Below are 21777 nucleotides of genomic sequence, written 5' to 3' on the forward strand. Positions count from 1 at the left end.
GCACACATACACCCCGAGATAACCAACCACATTCAGTATTCACACACACACATGATATCAAACATATACACATGTGCTGTACTGTCTCTAAGCCCCCCAGCTAAGTCTGAGGAATCTGCAGTGCTGTTAAAAGGGATGAAATGATCTCCTTCTTGTCTATTCTGCTGGGTCTAATTTAACATTGATGGAAAAAATAGAAAAAAAAGATGTAGAACAAGTAGAAAATTGAATGGGGGTGTTTACCGAGTGTGGATTACACCACAAGCTCACACTGTCATTCAGGAAATGACATCATAAATCACTTTACCTCTCTAGTCTTTCCTTGTCAAACTGAATCCTTGAATGTCAAATGAATGGAAAAGATGAAGGTGCAATTTTGCAGTGGGTGAAAGGTGAAGCCTTGTCAGAGGAGACGTTTTAAGGGTGTGAGGGCTGAAGAAGGCGTTCGTTCATGTTTAAGCCAATCTATTCTCCTCCACTGACACCCATGAGAGAGGACAGCCAGAGGCACACAAGAGGAGGATGGAAAAACATGTTGAAATATGAATAAAATCACTGGGTTGGATTTCAACATGTGTGTGTTTGTGTGTGTTTGCATGTGACTTTTTTTTTACGTTTGTAATGAGCCTGTTCAACAATTGAGGCTTTTTGTGGATGTTGAAGATGATGATGGTGGGGATGATGAAGGCCACTGACCTGATGTCTCCCCGCAGGTGTCGTGTGTTCCCCCTGCCTCTGGGGGCGCAGTGTTGGAGACCAGCCAGGAGGGGCCCTGGGCTGTGTGTCTGGACAGCAAGTACAGCCTGGCTCACAAGATACACAGCAAACCCTGCAGGGTCTACTCTCTGGGGTCAGAAAAGACACACACACAAGCACAAACACACAGACAGAAAGACAACTCCGGAATCAATATTATTTCCACCACAGCACAAAATGGAAAAGGAACACACACATACAGTACCAGTACAAACACACACACACACGAGCACCCACATACAGTTCGAAGGTATTTGACCCTTTGAATCCCTCTTCCTCTGTCTGTTGACCCTGGCTGGGCTGGGCACACGTGGAGGCTAAAGAGGCTCAGCTGGAGGAGAGCAGCTTTTCATTTGAGTGATGAGAGACAGCACAGGTGTACTGGCATGAGGTCAGACGGCGCTGGGAGGCTGTGGATGGAGAGGGGGGGAGGGAAGGGGGAGGACAAAGGGGGGGTATGAATGTGGAGAGGAGGGAAAAAAGGATAGGGGAGCAGGGAGGCAGGAGAGGAGAGGTGTAGGGAGGAGAGGGAAGTAGAAAAGGAGAGGGGGTAAGAAAGTTGAGAAGGAAAGAAGGAGAGGAGTGGTTTGGGGATTACTCCTCCTTCAGCTGCCAGTCTATTTATGGTGGGGTCACAGTTCAAATGAAGTGGTCTGGAGTTGGGATCTGATTTCCTCTGGGTGAATGAATGGTGCTAACTCCCCAACACACACACACACACACACACACACACACACACAGAGAAAGCCGGACCCTAGCCCCTGAACAGGCCTGGGGCCTTGTGAATGATGATACCTTCAGAATGTGCTTATCTGTGGCCGACAGCTGAAATGTCAGAGTCGAACCAAACACATGAGTCAGCAGAATTGGCTTCTCTCAATGGGGGCTGAAGACTTTTTTACCAGCTAGATATACTGAACGGTATACAGTGATATTGTACTTTATATTGAATCATAAAATCCTGCGGACTGAGGAGTTGAAGTAGGCTCCACCCCTACTTACTGTAATACCATAACAAATAACCCAGATGAAAAGCACCAATTCATAAATAAATTAGGAACAAATCATAAAAAAACATCAGTAAATCATCTGGGACTGTAACATTTTATTTTTCAGAAAAGGTTCTGGATTCGAAAAAAATAAAAGACAGCCTAGAGTTACATCCTCCTCCCTCCTCCCCCAGCCCTGGCCTAGATACACACACACACATGCACACAAACACACACGCACACACACACACACTCTGGCTTGTGTATGGTCATGTTCTCTAATCTGTGACATGTATTCCAGGTATTTCATCCTTTGGTCGGCACCCCCTCCGTCTTTCCATGACATCTCTGCCCCAAGCCGCAGTTTGCAGAGCGCACGCATGGCAAACTGGGCACCTGTGTTTGAATGTGACCGTCTATTTGTGTCTGCGTGTGTGTGTGTATGTATGTGTGCATATGTGTCCATGTGTGTGTAAGTGTGTTTGTGTGTGTGTGTGTGTGTGTGTGTGTGTGTACGTGTGTGTGTTGGTCACGTCTCATTAACGCAGTGTTTAACGAGCCGTGAGCTCCCGTGCCCAGGCAGGAAGAGCAGATGTTGTCTCATTGGCTCTCTGCACGGGGCCGCAGCCTGGACTCACACATGACAGCCCACTCTCCCATTCTTTACCTCTCTCTCGCTACCTCACTGCTTCTCCTTTGTTCTACCTCTTTCTCCCCTGGCCCTATAGACAAGAGAGGGAGAAGAGCAGAGCAGAGAGTTGGAGGGTGTTGCATCAGTCACTACTCCTCGTCCCAGAGCAGCACTACGGAAGGGTTCCATCTTCCTCAGCCAGGAGTGGTGGATACAGGAAGGATAGAACAGGGGGAGACAAACAGTAAAGTTCCAAACATAGAGAAGGAAGCAGGAAGTAGGCTTTTCTTCAGATACCTTCCCTGCACACTCAGGAAGTGTGAAGCTTTGTGGGCTCAGGGCACTGTTGACACAACAGTTCAGAAAGAGGACAGGGCTTTCCAGAGTATGTGTACCAGGATGGGGGCTCTCTTCCTCACACACACACACACACACACACAAAGTCACAGACATTCATCCATGTCTTCCTAAAAGACACTATATAAAACCTACAGAGCTCTCTTCTATTAGCCTCATAATCCAGTGCAACTCCACATGGCAACTACCCTGCCTTTGTCTCATTGAAGCACACACACACACACACACATACATAGCTCTGTGATGTAATCCCACTAAAGCTTAAGGCTGTGTAGTGTTGAAGCTGCAAAGCCCACCATGCAGTCTCCAGGTGTTCCCGTGATGCCATTAGCTCCTGTGTTAAGTTGATCACTTAGGAAGGTGACAGAGATATCTCCCCACATATCTCCCAGAATCATTCCCTCATCTCCTGCTCAACCTAGACTAGCTCATCTGTAAAACTGGAGCGAGTTCATACTCTGCAATTACCGCACAGCTATATAACAACTTAACCCAGGGGACCAAAAAAGACAGATGTGTCTCTGTGTAAAGAAAGAGACACAAAATTGAGAAAGAGAAGGGGAGAGAAGGGGAGAGAGAAAGTGGAAAGAAATAAATTAAGTGAGAGATAAATCTTTTTGAAGACCAATTTTTATCGGTTGAAATATTCATAAATGTCCCTTCACAATAGCACAAGGCAAGACCATATTCATGCAAGCGGTTGATTCTATTCGTACATAAATGTGTTTGGGTTAGGGTTAGATATGAAGAGAGAGAGAAAGACAGAGAAAAACATGTCCATTAGTATGTTTCATCCATCCATCCATTCCTCGACCCAGCTAACCTCCTTTCTTCTCTCCATCTAGACTGGGTGTAGCGGAGCGTATTCTGGAGCATTCCCTGGGGGGGGCAGGGTGTGAGGTGCACTGTTTCGACCCGAGCCTGAGACAGCCCCACCTCCAGCAGGGAAACATGTGGCTCCACAAGCTGTCTGTGGACTGGCGTGACCCAAACCCAGCCATCTCCGCCCAGAGGCACCACGGCAACACCAAGAAGTTAGCCACCATCCTCAACAACTTTGGCCACAGACAGGTCAGAGGGCATTGGAAGTGGGGCCATTGTGGGATTGTGGGAAATGTAGTTCACCATTTTAGTAGAAACAGGATTCATAATTTGAATTTGTATTTATACAAATTATAAAGGGATGAAAACAAATGCTATCACTGATGAGAAAAACTATTGTGGCTCAAAATACAAATACATAATTTGAGGGCCCAAACGTATAATGCAGCAAATCAATAAGTTTAATCACTTAAATAGCTTCATAAACAGAGGATGAAAAGTAAACACATAATCCCCACACCTATGCAGCCATCCAGCCATCCATACACACACTAATGAAAACTAAACAGCCAAGGAACAAGCAGCAGGACAATACACAGAATTCTGATGAGTAACTTTGCAGCCCAACTCAGTTACTCTGCAGTACTAGGAAGTTACAATGCAGTACTCCACAGTTACTCTGCAGTACTACACAGTTACTCTGCAGTACTAGGAAGTTACAATGCAGTACTACACAGTTACACTGAAGTACTAGGAAGTTACCATGCAGAACTACACAGTTACTCTGGGAAGTTACCATGCAGTACTACACAGTTACTCTGCAGTACTACACAGTTACTCTGCAGTACTAGGAAGTTACAATGCAGTACTACACAGTTACTCTGCAGTACTAGGAAGTTACCATGCAGCACTACACAGTTACTCTGCAGTACTAGGAAGTTACCATGCAGTACTACACAGTTACTCTAGGAAGTTACAATGCAGTACTACACAGTTACTCTGCAGTACTACACAAGTTACTCTGCAGTACTACACAGTTACTCTGCAGTACTACACAAGTTACTCTGCAGTACTACACAAGTTACTCTGCAGTACTGGACAGTCATTCCCTTCTTCTCCTCTATCTCCTTCTACTTGGTTTCCTCCTCCTCCATCTTCGTCTTCTGATCTGTCATTCCTCTATCGTCTAATTCTATTGCTTCAGGCCAGAGAACTCACTTCTGTGGGCTTCCTCCTGTAAACATTATCATGCTGAATATGAGCTCACTGAAGCCCCTCAGGCCAACTCATATGGTTCAGCTTAGATTACTGTAATGATATACAGTACACACACACATACACACACTCACACACGCACACACACATACATACTCAGGTATAAACCTGCACACACGCCGAGGAGTGTTTGCACACAAACGAACACGCCCCAAAACCAGATTTGTGTGGAGCAGGATGTTAGCTACTTCCCCACAGAGGTGGAGCTGGTCCAGGAAGAGAGAGACAGAGAGACACAGAGACAGAGACAGAGACAGAGAGAGAGAGAGAGAGAGAGAGAGAGAGAGAGAGAGAGAGAGAGAGAGAGAGAGAGAGAGAGAGAGGAGCTTCCAGCTCTGAGCCAGGAGAGGGGACGTCTGAGAGGGAAGTGGGAACGGTTAAGAGGGGATAGAGAAGACAAGCTGAGAACAAGCGCTACCACACAGCCTTTAGCTGAAATGAATTCACATTTTTCATCATGGCCTCCATACAGAATATCAATCTGCCTTCAGAGTATTAATCTGACTTCATTTATTTTAGCTGCTCCTTGAGTTATTACACCCCTGGCTTTTTTACGGCCTGTTTCGGCAGCAGTTACCTCAGCCTAATTCATTACTTCTATCCTTCTCCTTTTCTGCATCAGCAAATGAGGGTCAATGTTAATAAAGGATTTTGAGCAGAAAGGCCACAAGCTTCACATAGGTGTTTATAGCATTGGCCTGGCCATGCTTGGAAGATTTGGCCTCTAATTCCTCGGCAGCCAGGAACAAAGTTTCCACTCTTTACAAATGAGTTTGAGGGAAAGGTGTGTGTGAGTGTGTGTGTGTCTGTGCTGGTGTGTTTATGTATGCTTGTGCACCTGTATGCATGTGGTTGTGTGTGTGTGTGTCTGTATATGTGTGTGTGTGTTTGTGTGTAAATGTGTGTGTCTGTATGTATATAATTGCGTGCACCTGAATTCATGCAGCAGTAAGTAGAGGTCCTTTCCTTGTACCTGCTTGAAATTCAGACCAACTCATATATCCCAAAATGAGCTGTTAAGGGGGTACACAGTGTACATTGGGAACACCAGTCCGCTTTTCACTCTCTCTTTTATTCTGCTTTCATTCTCTCTTTTCTCCTGCTTTTGTGAAAAGAGAAGCAGTGAAATCAGATGAGAAGCTTCTAAAGGTTGAAATATGCATGTGTTTGTATTCCTCGTGGGTGATTATACCGTTTATGAATGAGTCACACTTCACAGGTCACAGTCCAAGCTTGTCTCCATGGTGACCGAACCTCAGCACTTTACCAGACCTGCCTGTCTTTTAAAAGCTAACAGTGATTTTTCACGGCAACAGAAATAAATGACAGTTACAAACACACCGACGCACAAGCACATGCCGTACCCCCCCTGCCCTTCCCCCCCGCCCTTCGCCCCCCAGACACACACACACACAGAGCAGCATGACGTCAATTGGTCAAAACCTCCCCTTCTGATCTCCAACATTATGAACCTGGTCCCAGAGTCCTTCCCAGGCTGGTTGAGGGCCTGACCCCAGTGGCTCCCCTCTCCAGGGCAGCTGTTTGAGGGTCTGTGCCCAGCCTCTCCCTGGGGAAGGCTAAGCCTCTCTTTCTGCTGATCTCACTGATGTGTAATTAAATTATTCCCATTACAGAGCGTGTCTCTCGAGTTTCTGCTAATTAAAAAACACTAAAGACTTAATCACCTGCTTGATGGAATCACGCATCCAGAAAATACATTTCTCTAGTCCTGGGAGGGTGAGTGCTGTGTCAAAGTCTCTGTAAACAAATTCAATTATGTTTGTGAGCGTGGTTTTGAGAGCAGGTATGGAACCTAACACCCTTTGCTCTTGAAAACAGCTGGTCTACTGAGAACATATTAAGCTCATCAAGTCCATGTCAAGCAAAGTTCTTCTGCAATATGTTGTAACAAATTTCAAGTTCAAACTTCAAGATTTAGACATTAAAAAATCATTTTTTTGTGATTTAACTTGTGGTGTAACTCTCATCAAAAGTATCTTCAAATTAATTCATAAAAAACAGCAGTCCAAATGGTTTTGGACCTCCTCTATAAAAAAATGGCTCAATGGAGATAATTACCTTTGCAGTTTTGATCAAACTTGACTCATGGAGTGGAGACAGAAGGCCTTTAACTACTGTGTAGGCCCCTGCTGTGTAGGATGGTTGCAGGGATTGCGTAATTGGCACAGGCTAACTTACTGAGAATTCATCAGCTTAGTAAAAATAGTCGCTCTCTCTGCAAGGTTATCCCTCCTTTGGACATCACAGAACATTGGTTACTCTGAGGTATTTCATTCCTGAGACGTGAATTTTGGAGATGGTATCTGAATAAAGTGCAAAATCAGATTTCTCTAAGACAACTGCTGGAGTTCTGGCCTACAGAGGTTGTTCTGACAAGATTCTGAACATGTTCTTTGTCTGTTCTGTCCCTTCATTTCAAAGGTAGAACTGGTTGCTTTCTCCCAGATAACTTCAATGCCTTAGAGAGTTGAACAGATCTGGGTTCAGTGTTAAGTTCCCAAAAGGTAATGAGTACCAAAAATGCGACCTCTTTGGGGACTGCTACTTCAACATGTCACATACTGCCCAAATGCTTCTGGAAGTAGGACATCATCCTATCATTTTCAGTGTGCTGTATCGGACGTACTATTTTATGAGACATTCTAAAGACATGTCTATTTTGGTATTGTTCAACAATATCTTTATGAAGAGTGAGAGAGTGAGGGATTCTTTTTTTAAATCTAAATAAATCCATTTGAACATATGGTGTGTCTGAATTGCAATTATCCTCTCTTGCGGAACACAAGAGTTATTCTGACTTTGATTTTGACCTTGGAGGAAGGCAGAGTAGGGCACCGCTTCGAATTAGGCACAAAATAGCATCTCTCTCTACCCCATCATGTACCTCAGCGGACCATCATTTAGGCCAACCGAACACACACACACACGACACAAATCCATCACTTGACCTACTTCCATGTATCCCTGCTCGAGCAGCCTTGGCCTGGTCTCTGCTCCTCTATATCCATCCCCCTTCCTCCTCCAGGCGCTGGTCATTTAGGGGGAATTGAACACTAACGCTGCAGTACATTCTGGGATGTCCGGGGAGCCACAATACCATATGGAGAAGCTAAAGGCAGACTGGCACATCGCCAAGGTCCACATCGGCCCTGTCCAGGAAGTGTAGACAAGCTGGTAGTGGTGGTACAGGTTTAAGGACAGAGAGACAGAGAGTTTACATGGTTTACATGGGTTGACAGCCTGACGACACTGGGTGCATACATCAGTACTCTGCCTGTGAATTACCTTCTGGCCCGTTCATGTTTATGTGGTATTGAGAACTTTAAATACACATGGAAAGAACTGAACGCACAAAACACACTCACACTTATGTACCCACAAACATACACACACTCACTCACTCACACACAGTGATACACACAAGTACACAGGCAGACAGCACACAAATCCACTACGACATGTCAGTCCAATTAAGAAACATCTCTGCCCTGAGGAATATCCCCATAGGGGTGCAGAGAATACAGAGCACTTCATCTAGACTGCAGCTGAGGGAATAGCTGCTTTTATGAAAGCTCAATCGTTGAAGTAGTCTAATGAGGAAAGGGATTTTCTGAGCACAAAATATATAAAGCGTTGCGAAATGTTAAGGCCCTTTGGGTAGCAGAATAAAGGGAAAGGGTTGGGGGGGGGGGTTCCACTGAGAGCCAGCAAATGTCTCAAGCTTGGTAAGATGTTTAGTAGAGGTGTATGAATTTGTATCACTTGCTAAATGTACCGCTAGAGATCTGTATTATGGATTGGGAAGATAGCAGTAATTCTAGCTAAATTAATGCTGCAAGAATCTTGCTTTGATTGGTCTGCTGGATGATTACCCTTTCACCAATCGTCAGGATCCGCCAGTAGCAGTGGGAGGACTTGGCAGTCTGCTGAGATGGAGGTTGAAGGATAGGTTTTTGAAAATGATCCAGCCCTATGGAATGCCAGACTGAAAATAATGTGCGAACCAAAACTGCTAATGAGTTTCTTAACGCTCTTAAAGGTCAAACAGTCAACATTCCTACCCAGTTTAAGTAGTTGCTCCAGGCCTGAGGCTCCAGATGTGCAGAGGGGAGTTTAGGTTCAGTGTATCATGACTCAAAAGATCCTTCTTTTGGGGCATCGTTAACGTTCATGTTGAACTCATTTATTAATCCCCTCCTCCTCCTCCCCAGGACCTTTCTATACTTCTTCCATCGGCTCTTTCTTCTCCAACCCTGTGTAGAACAATGTTTTTGCCTCTGCCTAAGTTATTTCCATCTGCTCAGTCCCTTCTGCATCCTCTCCTCCTCTATCATCTCCTCTCCTCTCCTCCTCTTCCATCATGACTCGTCATCTTGACTCCTCATCTTCTATCACTGTCTACTGCATCTCTTATTGCTGATAAATATTGACTCTCTCCCCTCTCAACATCCTGTCCTTTTCTTCCTTTCTTCTTCCCTATCCCTCTGTTCAAGCACAATGTGATGATGCAGACACGGAAACAACAGAGCGGAACATTCTGGCAAATCAGGTCATGTCATTCCAGATAACTCTTTTCCTCTATTCTAGGTTGATGTTCTCAAAGCAGACATGGAGAGTGCTGAATGGAAGATTCTGGAGAATCTGATTCTGGAAGGGGTCCTCGACTCTGTGGGCCAACTCCTTCTGGAGCTCCACCTCCACTGGGCAGGGTTTGAGGTGGGTGGAGACGACCCCTCAGTGGTCCGTTACTGGTTCAGCCTGCTGAAGGAGCTGGAGCGCGCTCACTTCCGCCTCTTCCGCTCCTACAGAGACCCAACCAAACCCCTTCTCTTCCTGCACAAGAATGTTCTGAACGCTAGCAGTGCCTACACGCTGGGTTGGGTGAACACACAGTGGAGGCACTAACTGGAACAGACAGGCCTTCGGGCCAAAGCAGAAGCTGAATAATGACGCATGCTGGGAAATGTAGTTTGGGTTTTGATGGACGATACAGATTGTTCATTCCTAAGGCTTACCTTGTGGAACATGGCTTACCAACGTCTCAGGTTTCGGGCTTCTACAGTTGAGTCACATGTGAACACTACACTCCTTTCAAGCTCTATATGAAAACACTGATGAGTCGCCCCTCGTTGACCCCTCCCACGTGTCTGAAATGATCTCAACCATGTTGAGGGGAAGATGTAATTGGACCAGAGAGGCTGAGCATCAAAGCGGTTGCATGTTGGCCAGGGTAAGGGGAGGGTGGGGTGTGGGCGTCGAGCCAGAGTCCCCCCTGTCATCAAGTCCTTATCTTGTGCTGGCCTGGAACCCAACAGTCCTGACCACCTCCTCCTTCACTGCCTTCCTACGGGAGACTCCACCGCAAAGGAAATGCAGCAGGTTGATCATATTGCCAAAGCCAAAAGCCGCATTGGTCAGGGAGACAACGTTGCTGGCCAATCACCTCTGATGAATGACCCAGGGGTGGGAGGGTCAGAGACAAGGACAGTCCCAGTTGTTGGGATGGTCCCAACAAAGAACATGTCATGTTTATTTTGTATTAAAATGTGTTTTGCAGAAAAAAGGTTTAAAATATGGAGGATATTTTATTTAAATGTTACAGATGTCAGGAAAGAGTACATTACCAATTCTCTTTTCTACTTAATAGTGCCGTTTGTGCATGTTTGTAGACTGAACAGCAATTATAATAAAAAACCTATCTTGGCAAAAAGAATTCTTGATACTAAATATTTTAATTGTAACAGAATGTCAGCACAGCCAAACACATTAGTTCTGTAATGAGGATTCCTGTTGTTCTCTGTCCTTTCTGAGTCATTCCCTTCCCTCAGTCCCTCCCTTCCTTGCTTTCCTTTTTCCTCAAGCCCCTTATTTAACTCTCCTATGTGTGCTCTGCAGCTTTCAAACAGCTTTGTCACCACATTTATTACAAAATGTGATATGAAGTCTCTATTTTGAGAATAGATTAAACGTGATAACTCTTAATTACTTTTTCCCCCAAATTATTTTTTTGAAATTATGAAAGCTGTGCAAGACTTGGGGCTAAAATGACTCAAGTCAGCTTACTTTCAGAAAGGGTTTAAGAGTTTTGAAAAGAAGAGAATTAGCACTATAAAAATCCAAATAAACTGGCTGGTAAATCGGCTCTTCAATGACAAGCAACTTCTGTTGTCAATGGCTTGACAACAGAAGATTAACAAATTAATTTACAGGCAAAATGTACAAAATGTTTAATTTTCACAAAGGGACTTACTTTTTTTTTCAAAAATAAAGAAATAATGAAATATTTAATCCAGGATAAAAAATGTCTGTGAGGAAGGGGACATTGATTAAAACAAAACAGCAAGATAAAATCACATCCTTACAAATATACTTTTGCTGTGTCTGTCTCAGTGTACATATACACCCTTCCCCCTCCTCTTGAGACAGGGTAAGATAAACATGACTACAACAGGACTGGATACCAGCCCACGGCCAGCAATTATAGAAACACAGGACAGAACCCCCCCCCCCCCCCTCCCCACACACAAAAAAATACAAAATAAACTTTCTTTCTCTCAATTTCCCAAAGTAGGGCCCCTATCCCTCTGCCCTCCAGGCCCACAGGTAGGGTGTAACCCCCTCCAGGTTAGGAGCCGCGAGGGTCTAGTCCCAGAGTTTGATTTGGCCATCCCAGCCGCAGGTGATGACCTTGGAGGTCTCGTGGGGGTGCCACAGTGCACTGATGCACACCTTGTCATGGGCCTTGATGCGGTGGTACAGCTTAGTGGTCTTCCAATCCCAGATGTTCAGCTTCCCATCAGCATCCCCAGACACCACGTAACTACAGAGGGGAAGAGAGAGACAGAGAGAGAGAGAGAAACAGAGACAGAGACAGAGAGAGAGAGAGAGAGAGAGAGAGAGATAGAGAGAGAGAGTGTGGGGGAAGGGGTGTAAGAGAAGATCTAGAGGTTAGGCTTCGATCTAAAATCATTCCTTTTCCATTTCACCTGAGTCTCACCTCACAGGATAAAGGGGGTGTTGCCATGGTTACTAAGAGAACGTTTTGGCCCCTGTAGCTAGGGTTCAGTAATAACACAAAGGGTGTGTGCAAATGTGAGGAAGAGGGGCATGCAGACACACACCTCATGTCTGGAGAGAAGTCCACCTGACAGGCATAGCCCGCCACCATGTGACCCTTGAAGATCTTCTTCTTGTTGAGACGGAAGCGGTTCTGGGCTCCAAAGATCAGGATCTGGTTGTCCATGGACTGGCAGGCCAGCCACTTACCTGAGCGAGGTAAGGAAAGTTCATATATCAATCAGAACTACATACATGGTTACGCCTTCCGACCTGGGGACTACCATGAGTTTTCTGTGATTTCCACTTGAACTCCTAACTTAGTTTGTTTAAGTCTTAAACAAGCAATGGATTTCAGTTTAAACTACAACTCTATGTGGGCTTTGTGTGTGGACCACCTAAGAAGTATTCTGAGAGGAGGGAGGAGCTAGATAACATGAAGGAACGTTTGATCAGTGAACGCTCACTTGATCTCTCTCCACCGTGGTCTCTTGGTCCTACAGACAGTCCTCTGGTCTCTCTAGACTAGAGCAAACTGTCTGCAGTATTTCACACATCACTGCACTTTATTAGGAAACATTAGGGAACTTGCTGTTGTGTGTGTGTTTCCCGGGGTGTGTAAGAGTGTGTTTATCTCCCTCCTTCCACGGCCTTCAGTGACCGCTCTCCTTGTGAAAGCACATAAAAGACCCCATTATCCCTAAATACCAAGCCCACTAGGTGTAGCAGGATCAAGACAGCAGGGCCAATCTCCCCCAGGCTGCTGACACCTTCTCTCCTTTGTTCATAAAGAAAGAGAAAATAAAGCGACAGAAAGAGAGGACAGCCTGGGTGGGTAAGTCTTTGGTAAAGCAGTAGGAAAAGGAAAGAAATGAGGAAAAAAAAGGAAAAAAGATAGATATTCTCTCTGAGGACAAACAGTCCCTAAACACAACCAGTCAAAGTGAAACAAGAGTGGGTGGAGGAGGAGGAAGGATAGCGGAAGGGGGAGGGAGCTGGATAGGAGAAAAGGAAGAGTTTAAAAGCTAATGTGATATGTAGGTCCATTAGTACATGTCTGACCACAGCTGACCACTCACCATTAGGAGACAGAGTCACGGCTGGCATGGAGTGCATGCTGGGCTCGGCGATGTACTTGAAATCCACAGGAATGTCCCTGTGAACCACAAACACACACAAACACACACACGGTTAGTGTGCAGCAATGAGCCCCTCTGACCCTACTACTCTAATAAAAGCTGGGGGGATGTTGTCTTAACACACTGACAACAGCTTTAACCCCCCCCAAACAAATCGACCCCTTCTGTGAGTGTGTGTGTGTGTGTACGCAGACAGGAGGACAGAAGGGACGTTCACCACCAGTCTGCATGACAGAGACCGTCTGTGTGTGTTGTGTGTTTGAGTGTGTGTGTGTAGTTGGTTTGCGTCTCTGTGGCAGTGTGTGACACATGAATATGCTGGTGCCCTCTCTCCTCCTCCCTGACGCAGCAGGAGGCGCAGGCTGGCCTGAGACTGGACTGGGGCCAGCCTCCTCTGCCTCCTATGTAAACACCATCCCTGAGCATAACCAAACATGGGCTTCAAAGGACAAGAGATCAAGAGAGAAAGAAGCCCCCAAACGGGCCCCCTGACCCAGCAGACAGTCACAGGGGGAGCCGAGCCAAGCTCCCTGAACACAAGACAAACACATGGAGCCTCCGTGGTTCACAGCTCCACAAATAACTGGTCTGGAGGCTGGGAAAGACAGAGCTGGAGAGAGGGGAGAGGGGGTAGAAAACAGAAGGACAGAAAGAGTGAATCTCAGGGAGGAAGGGAAGGCTTCATGCTGTGGTAGTCTGCCCAGGGTTTGACCCGGGCCAAACCCAGTCTGTGACAGGCCTGATTCAGCACAACGCGTCATTGTCAGAAAAAAAGGGTCTCAGGTCTTACCGGACTTAAACTGAATTAAATATATATAATTATTCATTTACAACCTTTTCTGATCCAGGGTGAGAAGGCTGTGGCTCACCAGGAGGGCTGGCCCAAGCATCCATCCTTCAAAAAGAGTTCAAATACTCCCCACTCTCTTTTCTCACCCTTTCTTTCAACCCTCTGTCGCCTCCAACCTTTAGCTCATCTGCATGCCCCTGGCATCTCTGTGCTGATCTCTCTGCTACCTGTGCTGATCTCTCCTTCCTGTCTGCTCCTATCTGTCTGTCTGCTTTAGTGGTGGCTTCATGATGGAGACCTGCTGCCCTGTGCCATCCTGGCTCATTATGCTTCAGATTGATCGTGAGCCACTCCCAACACACACCTGATGAAACCCAGCTACTTACAGCGTGTAGCCTGGAAGACTGGGCGTGATGGCAGCATGCGTTTAATACTATGACTATCGGCTTCCTCATCTCATCATTTCCCACTATTCTCTTCTTCCCACCTTCTTAACCTTTCAATCATCCCCCATCTCCTCCCCCCCTCTCTCCGCCCTCCTCTTCATCATGGTGCCAGCGATATGGGACTCCATGTGCATTTCAGCCTAATTCTGCTGAACAGGGTGGCTCAGCTCCCCCTAATCCTGCCATCTGAGCTCTCTGGGGGGAGGGGGGGGGGTACCAGCCAGGTGGCATAGAGAGCGGGAGGGAGGGGGGTGTACAGAGCGAGACAAAGAGAGATAGTGAGTGGGGGGTTGACAGAGAGTGAGAGGAGAAGTATATAGAGCGAGAAACAGACACAGACGGGGAGGGAGGAGGGGGTATATCTTTACCAGGATGTCAGCCACTCGAGGTAAAAAGAGAAGAAGAGGAGACAGTTTGTGAAACCAACACCCAATAATTTTCCTTAAAGTATTTAACACCTAAAACAGCACAAACACCAGCATTTGCTGTTGCCATGGAAACCGTAGCTGGGTTGATTGACGGCTCGGAAAAATGGTCTTCAGCAAAACAATATCCCAGCTGGAAGTGGCTTGAGTTAAATATTTAACGAAGATAATGAACACAATTATATTGAAAATGAACTAAGATATTGACGGGTTATTTCAATAGCGAGTCTGATCGTTTCCTACGCTGACTCCAGGGCTATACTAAACGTGTTCTCATTTGTGGACCATGGCAGTACCAGTATTATTCATTCAGAACCTTCCTGGCAAAAAGGCGAGTTCACAGAATGGTCTCTGGATCCCTGTCAAGACCAGCTGTAGGCTCAGAGAGGGCATACTTCGCTGATAATGGACAATATGTAAATGAGGCATCACATGGAGTGATGCAGTGAAACAGAGCTGTTTGGTAGCACAGCTGGGTGACCTTTGACCCTGATACGGTCAGCTGAACAGTTCTTATCGACGACAAGGTCTTTAAGCCTGTGATCAACTTGTCTTTCACAGGATTTGTACAGACAGACACTCACCACTCCCAGACGCGGAGGGACTTGTCGTCAGACGTGCTGACAAAGCGCCGGTTCTCATCCACGAAAGTGATGGTGTTGACCGCACCCAAGTGACGGTCGTACTCCTGGACCACATCACCCGTCCTGACGTCCCACTGGGGGAGAAGACAAACACACACACACACACACAAAGAAAGAAATAAGAAACTCACCAAATAATTCATACAGATTAATTAGAAATATGTAAATAGCTGTGGACTGATATAGTAATCTAGATGTGATTATTTACTGTGGGTGTACAGGTTTTAATTGCTTTTCAAGGCAGGAAGACTGTCTCCATCTCCTGTCTCTCACAGAGGGGGTTTTTCTCCCTCTCTCTTTCACTTGTCTCGTCTCCCCTTCCTCGCCACACTGCACATGATTAATGACTGGCTCCAGTCCTGGTGCCTTACACTTCTCCTTTTTCATCTCTCTCTATCTCTCTCTCATACACACACACAATACTCTCCTGAATCATCTGGAAGGTGAGTATGTGTGTGTGTGTGTACGAATGTGTAGAATATGGGTGGAGTATGAACGTTTCTGCCATCAACCACCAGCCCCTGGTCTCCCATGCTGGATGAATGTGTATGTGTAGCGTGATGATCCCTCTCTGCAGTGGCCATTACCTGAACGATCTTCTTATCTGACATGCCAGCCACAAACAGGTTCTGCTTCTCCTCGTCTGGGTTAAACTTGACACAGTAGGGCACCTTCCTGTTGGTGAACTTGGAGATGCACTGGCCTGGGGGAGGGGACAGCCTCAGCTTCACTTCTCCAGTCCAAACTACATACACATGCCATTGTCTAACTCCATTATGAATTCTTTATGAGAGTGACTCTCGAGGAGTTGGTCAATAATGATGGTTTTCCCATTTCCTTCATGAATGTTAGATAGACAGAGAAAAAGCAGCCCTCAGACTCCCTACTGAAGGAGTTGGCTTTGGAGATGTTGAGTCAACAGTGGACTGGGATCAGTCTCTATACTGCCCTCTGCTGGAGAGGCAGACCCTTACACACAACCACACAAGTCCCCCCCCACCCCCCCACTTCGTCAACTGACCTGTCTCGGAGTCCCACAGTTTGAGGTAGCGATCGTAGGCCGCGCTCATGAACTGGGTGCCCGTGTTATTGAAGCAGATATCTCGTACCGCTTTGCTGTGGCCTGGAGACACAAAACACACACACACACTTTACAAATCAAAATATTTCCTTTGCCATGTTACCAAGTCTCCAGTGGTATTTGGTATTTATGTCCTCTGATATTTAATTCATGTGTGTCTCCTCACAGCAGGTTCAAATCCAAAAGAAACACGGAGCACCAAAAGAGGAGAGGTAGAGTGTTCTCGCTCCACCATCCCTCTCCTCTCCACTCCCCCTCATCTCATCTTTCTTTCCTTCCAGCCCTCTCCTCCGTCTAAGTGGTACCTGCCACGACTGGGCTTTGTCCAATCAGACACCTTTCCCTGTTCAAACTGCCTTTTTATCAGGGCCACACCGTTACCGCGGTGACAACATAGCCCACAGAGGCTGGTCACAGGCTCATTAACTCCCGCTGGTCACTTGGCCCAATACAGCTCAGTTACACAACACCACACTTTCTCTCTCACACACAAACACACACAAAGTTTGACAAAACCATTCAAGCACTCAGACTGATTTTCGCCCTGTATAACCAGCAGGTCATCCGGCTCTGAACCTCTCTGAGCATTGGTTTATGATCTCAGGGCTGTATCACATCATTAGAACATGTTCATTATCTCAGGCTGTGTTCTTCATTATAAAGCATTCTAGTGGTCCCTGCCAGACAAGACAAGGACACAGAAAATAGAGTTTCGATTTGCAATCAAAGACTAAAGGAAAAAAAACAGACCCTTTTCTTCAATCAATAGGAAGGAGAGACCAGGAGAGAGGAGTTAAAGGAGTAAACAGAGAGGGTGATAATACTGCTGATTGTGTTGAGCACAGGGAGATGTACACGCACACACCTATACGCTCTATTCTATCCAAATGGGCCTTTTCTCCCATCTCTCCCTGTCTTCAACTCTTTGGCTTCGGTCTGTCTATCTACCGGTCCTTCCCATCTCCTCCCTCCATCTCTCCAGTCCTCCCAGGGCTGTTCAATTATACATGCAGTGTTCAGAGGTCTGACAGGCAGAACCACAGCTCTGCTCTGACAGTCTGGCCCAGCTCAGGGCCTCTGCTGGAGGACTGACCAGGACTGAGCAGGGACAGGACTGACCAGGGCCAAGACTGAGCAGGGGCAGCTCACAAACCTATGTGTGCACTCAGATAACAGTGTATCGGCATCCACTCAGCATGAAGATCACAGAAACCTGGCCATGTCTGGTTTCTCTCCTGACATCGCCGCACGATATGTCATGACCGTGCTGTCATCCACGAGGAACAATCCATTCTGAGACGAGGAGGAAGAGACCTAAGGCGCTCTACTTACCAATGAACGTGCGTACGCACCTCCTCTCGTTGTACACCTCCCACAACTGGAAACAGAAGAATCGACAGATTAAAAGGGGTTCCAAGGACTCTGTGTGCTCGGGTCATGTCACACGGTCACACGATCAGCCTGTCTGACCACAGGACACTCTCAGACACAGAACACGCTATTAACCTGTCTAGGGATACCATCAGCAACCAGGAGGAGACTCATTAAACCCCCCGTAGAGGTCTTGCCTCTCTTTTCTCTCCTCTCCCTCCTCCCCTCTCTCCAGGGAAGGACACTGAAGTGGGATAATGCAGGTGATCAGGGAAGGTCTGTGCCTAAACAAACGGGGGTCTTATTTCAAACCAGGGGCCTCGTCCCGGCTTAGAGCCTGCCTCAGCCCAGCTTGTCCCTTTGCTTATCCCAGCCTCATGCCTGCCCGGCCCCAGCCAGCAGGGGTCTGGGTATGACACACAGCCTGAGGCAGAACTGGGTCTAATGAGTACAACCACAGCATGGCTTCCACAAGCCATGGAGAGAGACAGGAATACCGCACATGGGGTGGTTGTCCTTCACATTAAAATGAGGGATCCTTTTCATTTGAAAACAACGGGATGGATGAGAAGCTGGGGGCAGGGGAACGAGAGGAGTGGAGGGGAGTGGAGAGGGCAGGACAGGAGATAAGAGGACAAAAGCAGAGACTGGGATTTTAATGAGCATCACAGGGAGGACTGAAGAGCATGGGGTCAAGGTGGAGGAGGGAACCTTACCTTAATCTTACAGTCCATAGAGGAGGACAGCAACAGATGACCAGACATGGGAAACAGACGGATAGCACTGACACCCTGCAAGGAGAAGAAAGAGAGGAGGAGGGGTGGAGGAGAGAGTTGAATGTGTGTAAAAGACTGAAAGCATTGTTTAACAGGAGTGTGTAATGCGGATGTGTGAATATGTGTGCCCAAGAACGACTGAAGACCAGTTCGGAGGCAATACTCTGTGAATGCTAATGTTGTCCTAGCCAGGCAGACGCTGCACTCCCATGTCTTACTGCACACTTCATTATGCATACTTTCTGTTCAGACCCATTCCTCAAATCACCCTCTGCCTTCATCTCTCTGCCCATCTCTCTGAGAGAGCTACACAGTTTCCCTATCAAGCTATCCATCCATCTCCTCCATCACACCCCAATCCGCACGTCTGCTGAATCCATTAGTATTACAGCCTACAGGTTTTCAATTAGAACCATGGGGCAGTGTTCCTGGGTGAGTAGATGGAAGCCATGCTCATTTCAGCCCTGAATGATTCTCTTCCCTGTAGGGGGGAGGGGAAGCAGACAGTCCACTAAAGATCATCTGCATAATATTGTTCTATCTTCATCTCCCTGTCTACCTTCAACTCCATCTTTCTCGCCGCCTCCTCTCTCTACCTTTATCTCTCAATATCCCCACTAATCTTACTCCATCATTATGTCTGCCTCTTTCTTTTCAACTCATCTTGCTTCTCCGTCTCTAACAGAATAGGCTTGTCTGTGATGAGTCTGTTCTGAATAAAGGTCAGGTGTTGAATGGAAGAAGATCTCAGATTAAAGGATCCCAGACTTGTGGTAATGTAATGCAATCCAACAGATAGGTCTTTACCACAAGCCATCAGAAAAACCTGTGTGTCTCTAATTACATCCTCTCTCGCACTCATTAACAAACGTAAATATACCCAAACGACTCACCTTGGTATGCCCAGACCAGACATGGATCTGTTTCTTGGGCAGGTAACATTTGTCTGGTATGTCTGTGGTCCGTAGGTTGATGCCCACATCTTGGGGGATGTGAAGGTAAGACCTACCCTGGTAGTCGTACATGTCTTTGACTGGGGAGGGAAATACAAACAGAGTCAATCAAACCTGTAAATATGTGTATGTCTTCAATGCAGGAATCGTTGGATTGGAAGCTGACTCATCCAATCATGTGACTTGTTCATTAGCTGAGAGACATGCGTTACCATGGAGAACGGTCTTCTCCTCCGCTGGAGCCTCGTCCTCATTCCTCCCCTTTTTCTGGCGCTTGGCAGTGATCTCATCCAGCTCCTTCTGCTCCTCCTGTCAACCAACCAGAAGCCAAGACAAACAACACCAGAGATCAGAGAACATTTCTCAGTGCGATAGAAAACCAGGTCCCACTAATGGCTCTTCAAAATGTAATTTAATTACTTTAACTGAATATGTTTTCTGTTGTTGTTTTATGCATCAAAGTATTTTTAAGTGAGTTAAACCTGTGACAGGCAGACCGAGGCTTCCTACAGACTGAACTTACCTCACTGGGTTTAGCTCCGTCCTTCTCATCAGCATACTTCGCCCACGGCCCTAGGAAGTTGTCCATGTCCTCAGCTTCCCCCCCTTTCACCTTCTTCCTTTTGTCAGGCTTCTTCGGCCCAACCTCAAAAACAGTTAGACCTAGAGGAAGAACACAATGAAATATTGTTTTCTGTGCCTTTTCTTATTTACACCGATAAAGTGTTCCTCCCGATCGTGGATTAGCCCGCTCACCTTTCTTCTTTTCTGCTTCATCCACTGCCCCTATGTAGCTGTTGGAAGAAACCTGACTGGTGTCCACTGAGGGATCCAGAGCATAGCCTGCAAGCAGAGACTTTGTTAGTAAAGAGCTCTAACACATATACAAACACATTGGCATTTAACCTAAACATTACATTAAAACGTATATTGACCTGACCTCTGTCAGTGCAAAGATGTGTTTGTAAGTCACGCAGCATGAACTCACCGAAGGTGGAGAACGTCCTCCGTTGCTGCTCGAACATGAAGTCGTTGACGTGAGCAGGTTCTGCGTAGCCGGAAAGCATGTTCCTTGGGGCGGACATCTGCTGGGATCTATATGGGTTGGATGGGCCAAACTAGTGGTTGAGGAGTGGGCGGGGAATGAGAGAAAGATAGATCTGATCAGAGCATATTAGATTACAATACATCTCCAGCTGATGAAATACGGCTCTATTTAAGAAACACATAGGGGTGATGCTATTCTTCAGTGGTAACCCATTTGAAAGAATTGAACGGAATCTTACCTCTGGTGCAAACATGGTTTCATAAGTAGGGTTGTAAGTGACCTCTTTGAGGGAGGGGTCGAGGTGTGTACCCGTCTCAACTGCCTCCTGTTGTGGACACAAAAAATGACACCGTTAGCTCTAGCTTATCTTGACTTTGTTGTCACTAACGAATTATATACGAAACTTTTTCAAACGCAAGTTGCCTTACCAATTAAACGTTAAACTTTGTAGTGTTGATTAATGGGACATTATAACACATGTTTTGCTTTTCCCGCCGTCTCAGCTGCACGATACTATTGAACCTAAAACTGGCCAGTTAGCTTTTTAGCTAGGTAGCTACTAGCAGTAGCACATCAGAACGTTAACCAACTACTAGACTAACGTTGGCTATCATTTCCAGTTACGTAGCACTAACGTGATATTGAAATTAATACATTTTAATACAGATGCTACACAAAAAACTAAGACATGCAGAGGGAGGGGGTATTCGCAGCGAGACAGTTTCCTTGAAGCATGCATGATCCAGTAGCTAGCTAACAAATTAGCTCGCTACTAGTAGTAGTTAGCTAACTAGCATCGAAATGATGTGTGCGAACGCACAAGTCTTACCTTCACCGCAACCTCTGGAGCAGCATTAAGGACAGCCAAATACATGGTTTTGTTTGATTTTAACGGCAGAAGATGTGCCACAGCGTCAGGATCAACATGTTGGGGACTAGCATTAGATTCTGAATCATTTTCCGAATCTGAATCGCTCCTGTACGAAACGAGGGATCCTACGGCGGCAGACATGTTGGATGTTGTTGAAACTGACCGGAAACGAAGTTCAGTTCGTTTTAGATGAGAAAACGGAGTCGTACTCATTCATGCAATCAAAGTAACATATGGAGTCTTTTAAATAATCAGTAAAATCACATATCATGATTCTTACGGTTCTCTGTTTTAAAAATAAATCATTGTATTGCGGGTTGTGTTTT

At 46.2% G+C, this 21777-nt stretch overlaps 2 protein-coding genes across 2 annotated transcripts; one reads left to right on the forward strand and one right to left on the reverse strand.

Annotated features, from left to right (window-relative positions):
* Positions 1 to 701: 701 nt before the first annotated feature.
* Positions 702 to 11370, forward strand: mettl24 (methyltransferase like 24; the record flags this gene model as incomplete). Its single annotated transcript, XM_047022149.1, has 3 exons — positions 702 to 850; positions 3579 to 3804; positions 9439 to 11370. Coding segments are annotated over 3 exons (693 nt in total), but the record flags the coding sequence as incomplete, so codon positions are not given.
* On the reverse strand, positions 11064 to 21630 carry cdc40 (cell division cycle 40 homolog (S. cerevisiae)). Its single transcript, XM_047021231.1, has 15 exons — positions 21410 to 21630; positions 20819 to 20905; positions 20521 to 20650; positions 20289 to 20375; positions 20056 to 20195; positions 19745 to 19841; positions 19473 to 19612; positions 18520 to 18594; positions 17765 to 17810; positions 16373 to 16474; positions 15939 to 16054; positions 15292 to 15425; positions 12987 to 13063; positions 11973 to 12117; positions 11064 to 11671 (listed from the first exon to the last, which is right to left on the reverse strand). The coding sequence occupies exons 1-15, from the start codon at positions 21590 to 21592 to the stop codon at positions 11494 to 11496; spliced, it is 1737 nt and encodes a 578-aa protein (XP_046877187.1). The 5' UTR covers positions 21593 to 21630; the 3' UTR covers positions 11064 to 11493.
* Between the last annotated feature and the right edge of the window lie 147 nt (positions 21631 to 21777).

The sequence above is a fragment of the Hypomesus transpacificus genome, chromosome 6 (genome assembly GCF_021917145.1).
Source record: "Hypomesus transpacificus isolate Combined female chromosome 6, fHypTra1, whole genome shotgun sequence".
Lineage (NCBI taxonomy): Eukaryota > Metazoa > Chordata > Actinopteri > Osmeriformes > Osmeridae > Hypomesus > Hypomesus transpacificus.

Bases quoted from the DNA above. Each gene is read 5' to 3' on its own strand.
- cdc40 (XM_047021231.1), bottom strand. From the start codon at position 21,592: ATGTCTGCCGCCGTAGGATCCCTCGTTTCGTACAGGAGCGATTCAGAT. The intron at 20,196-20,288 runs GTGAGCGGGCTA...TTCTTCCTCTAG, and splicing joins TGAAGCAGAAAAGAAGAAAG to GTCTAACTGTTTTTGAGGTT. The intron at 13,064-15,291 runs GTGAGTGTCTGT...TGTGGTTCACAG, and splicing joins TCCCTCCGCGTCTGGGAGTG to GGACATTCCTGTGGATTTCA.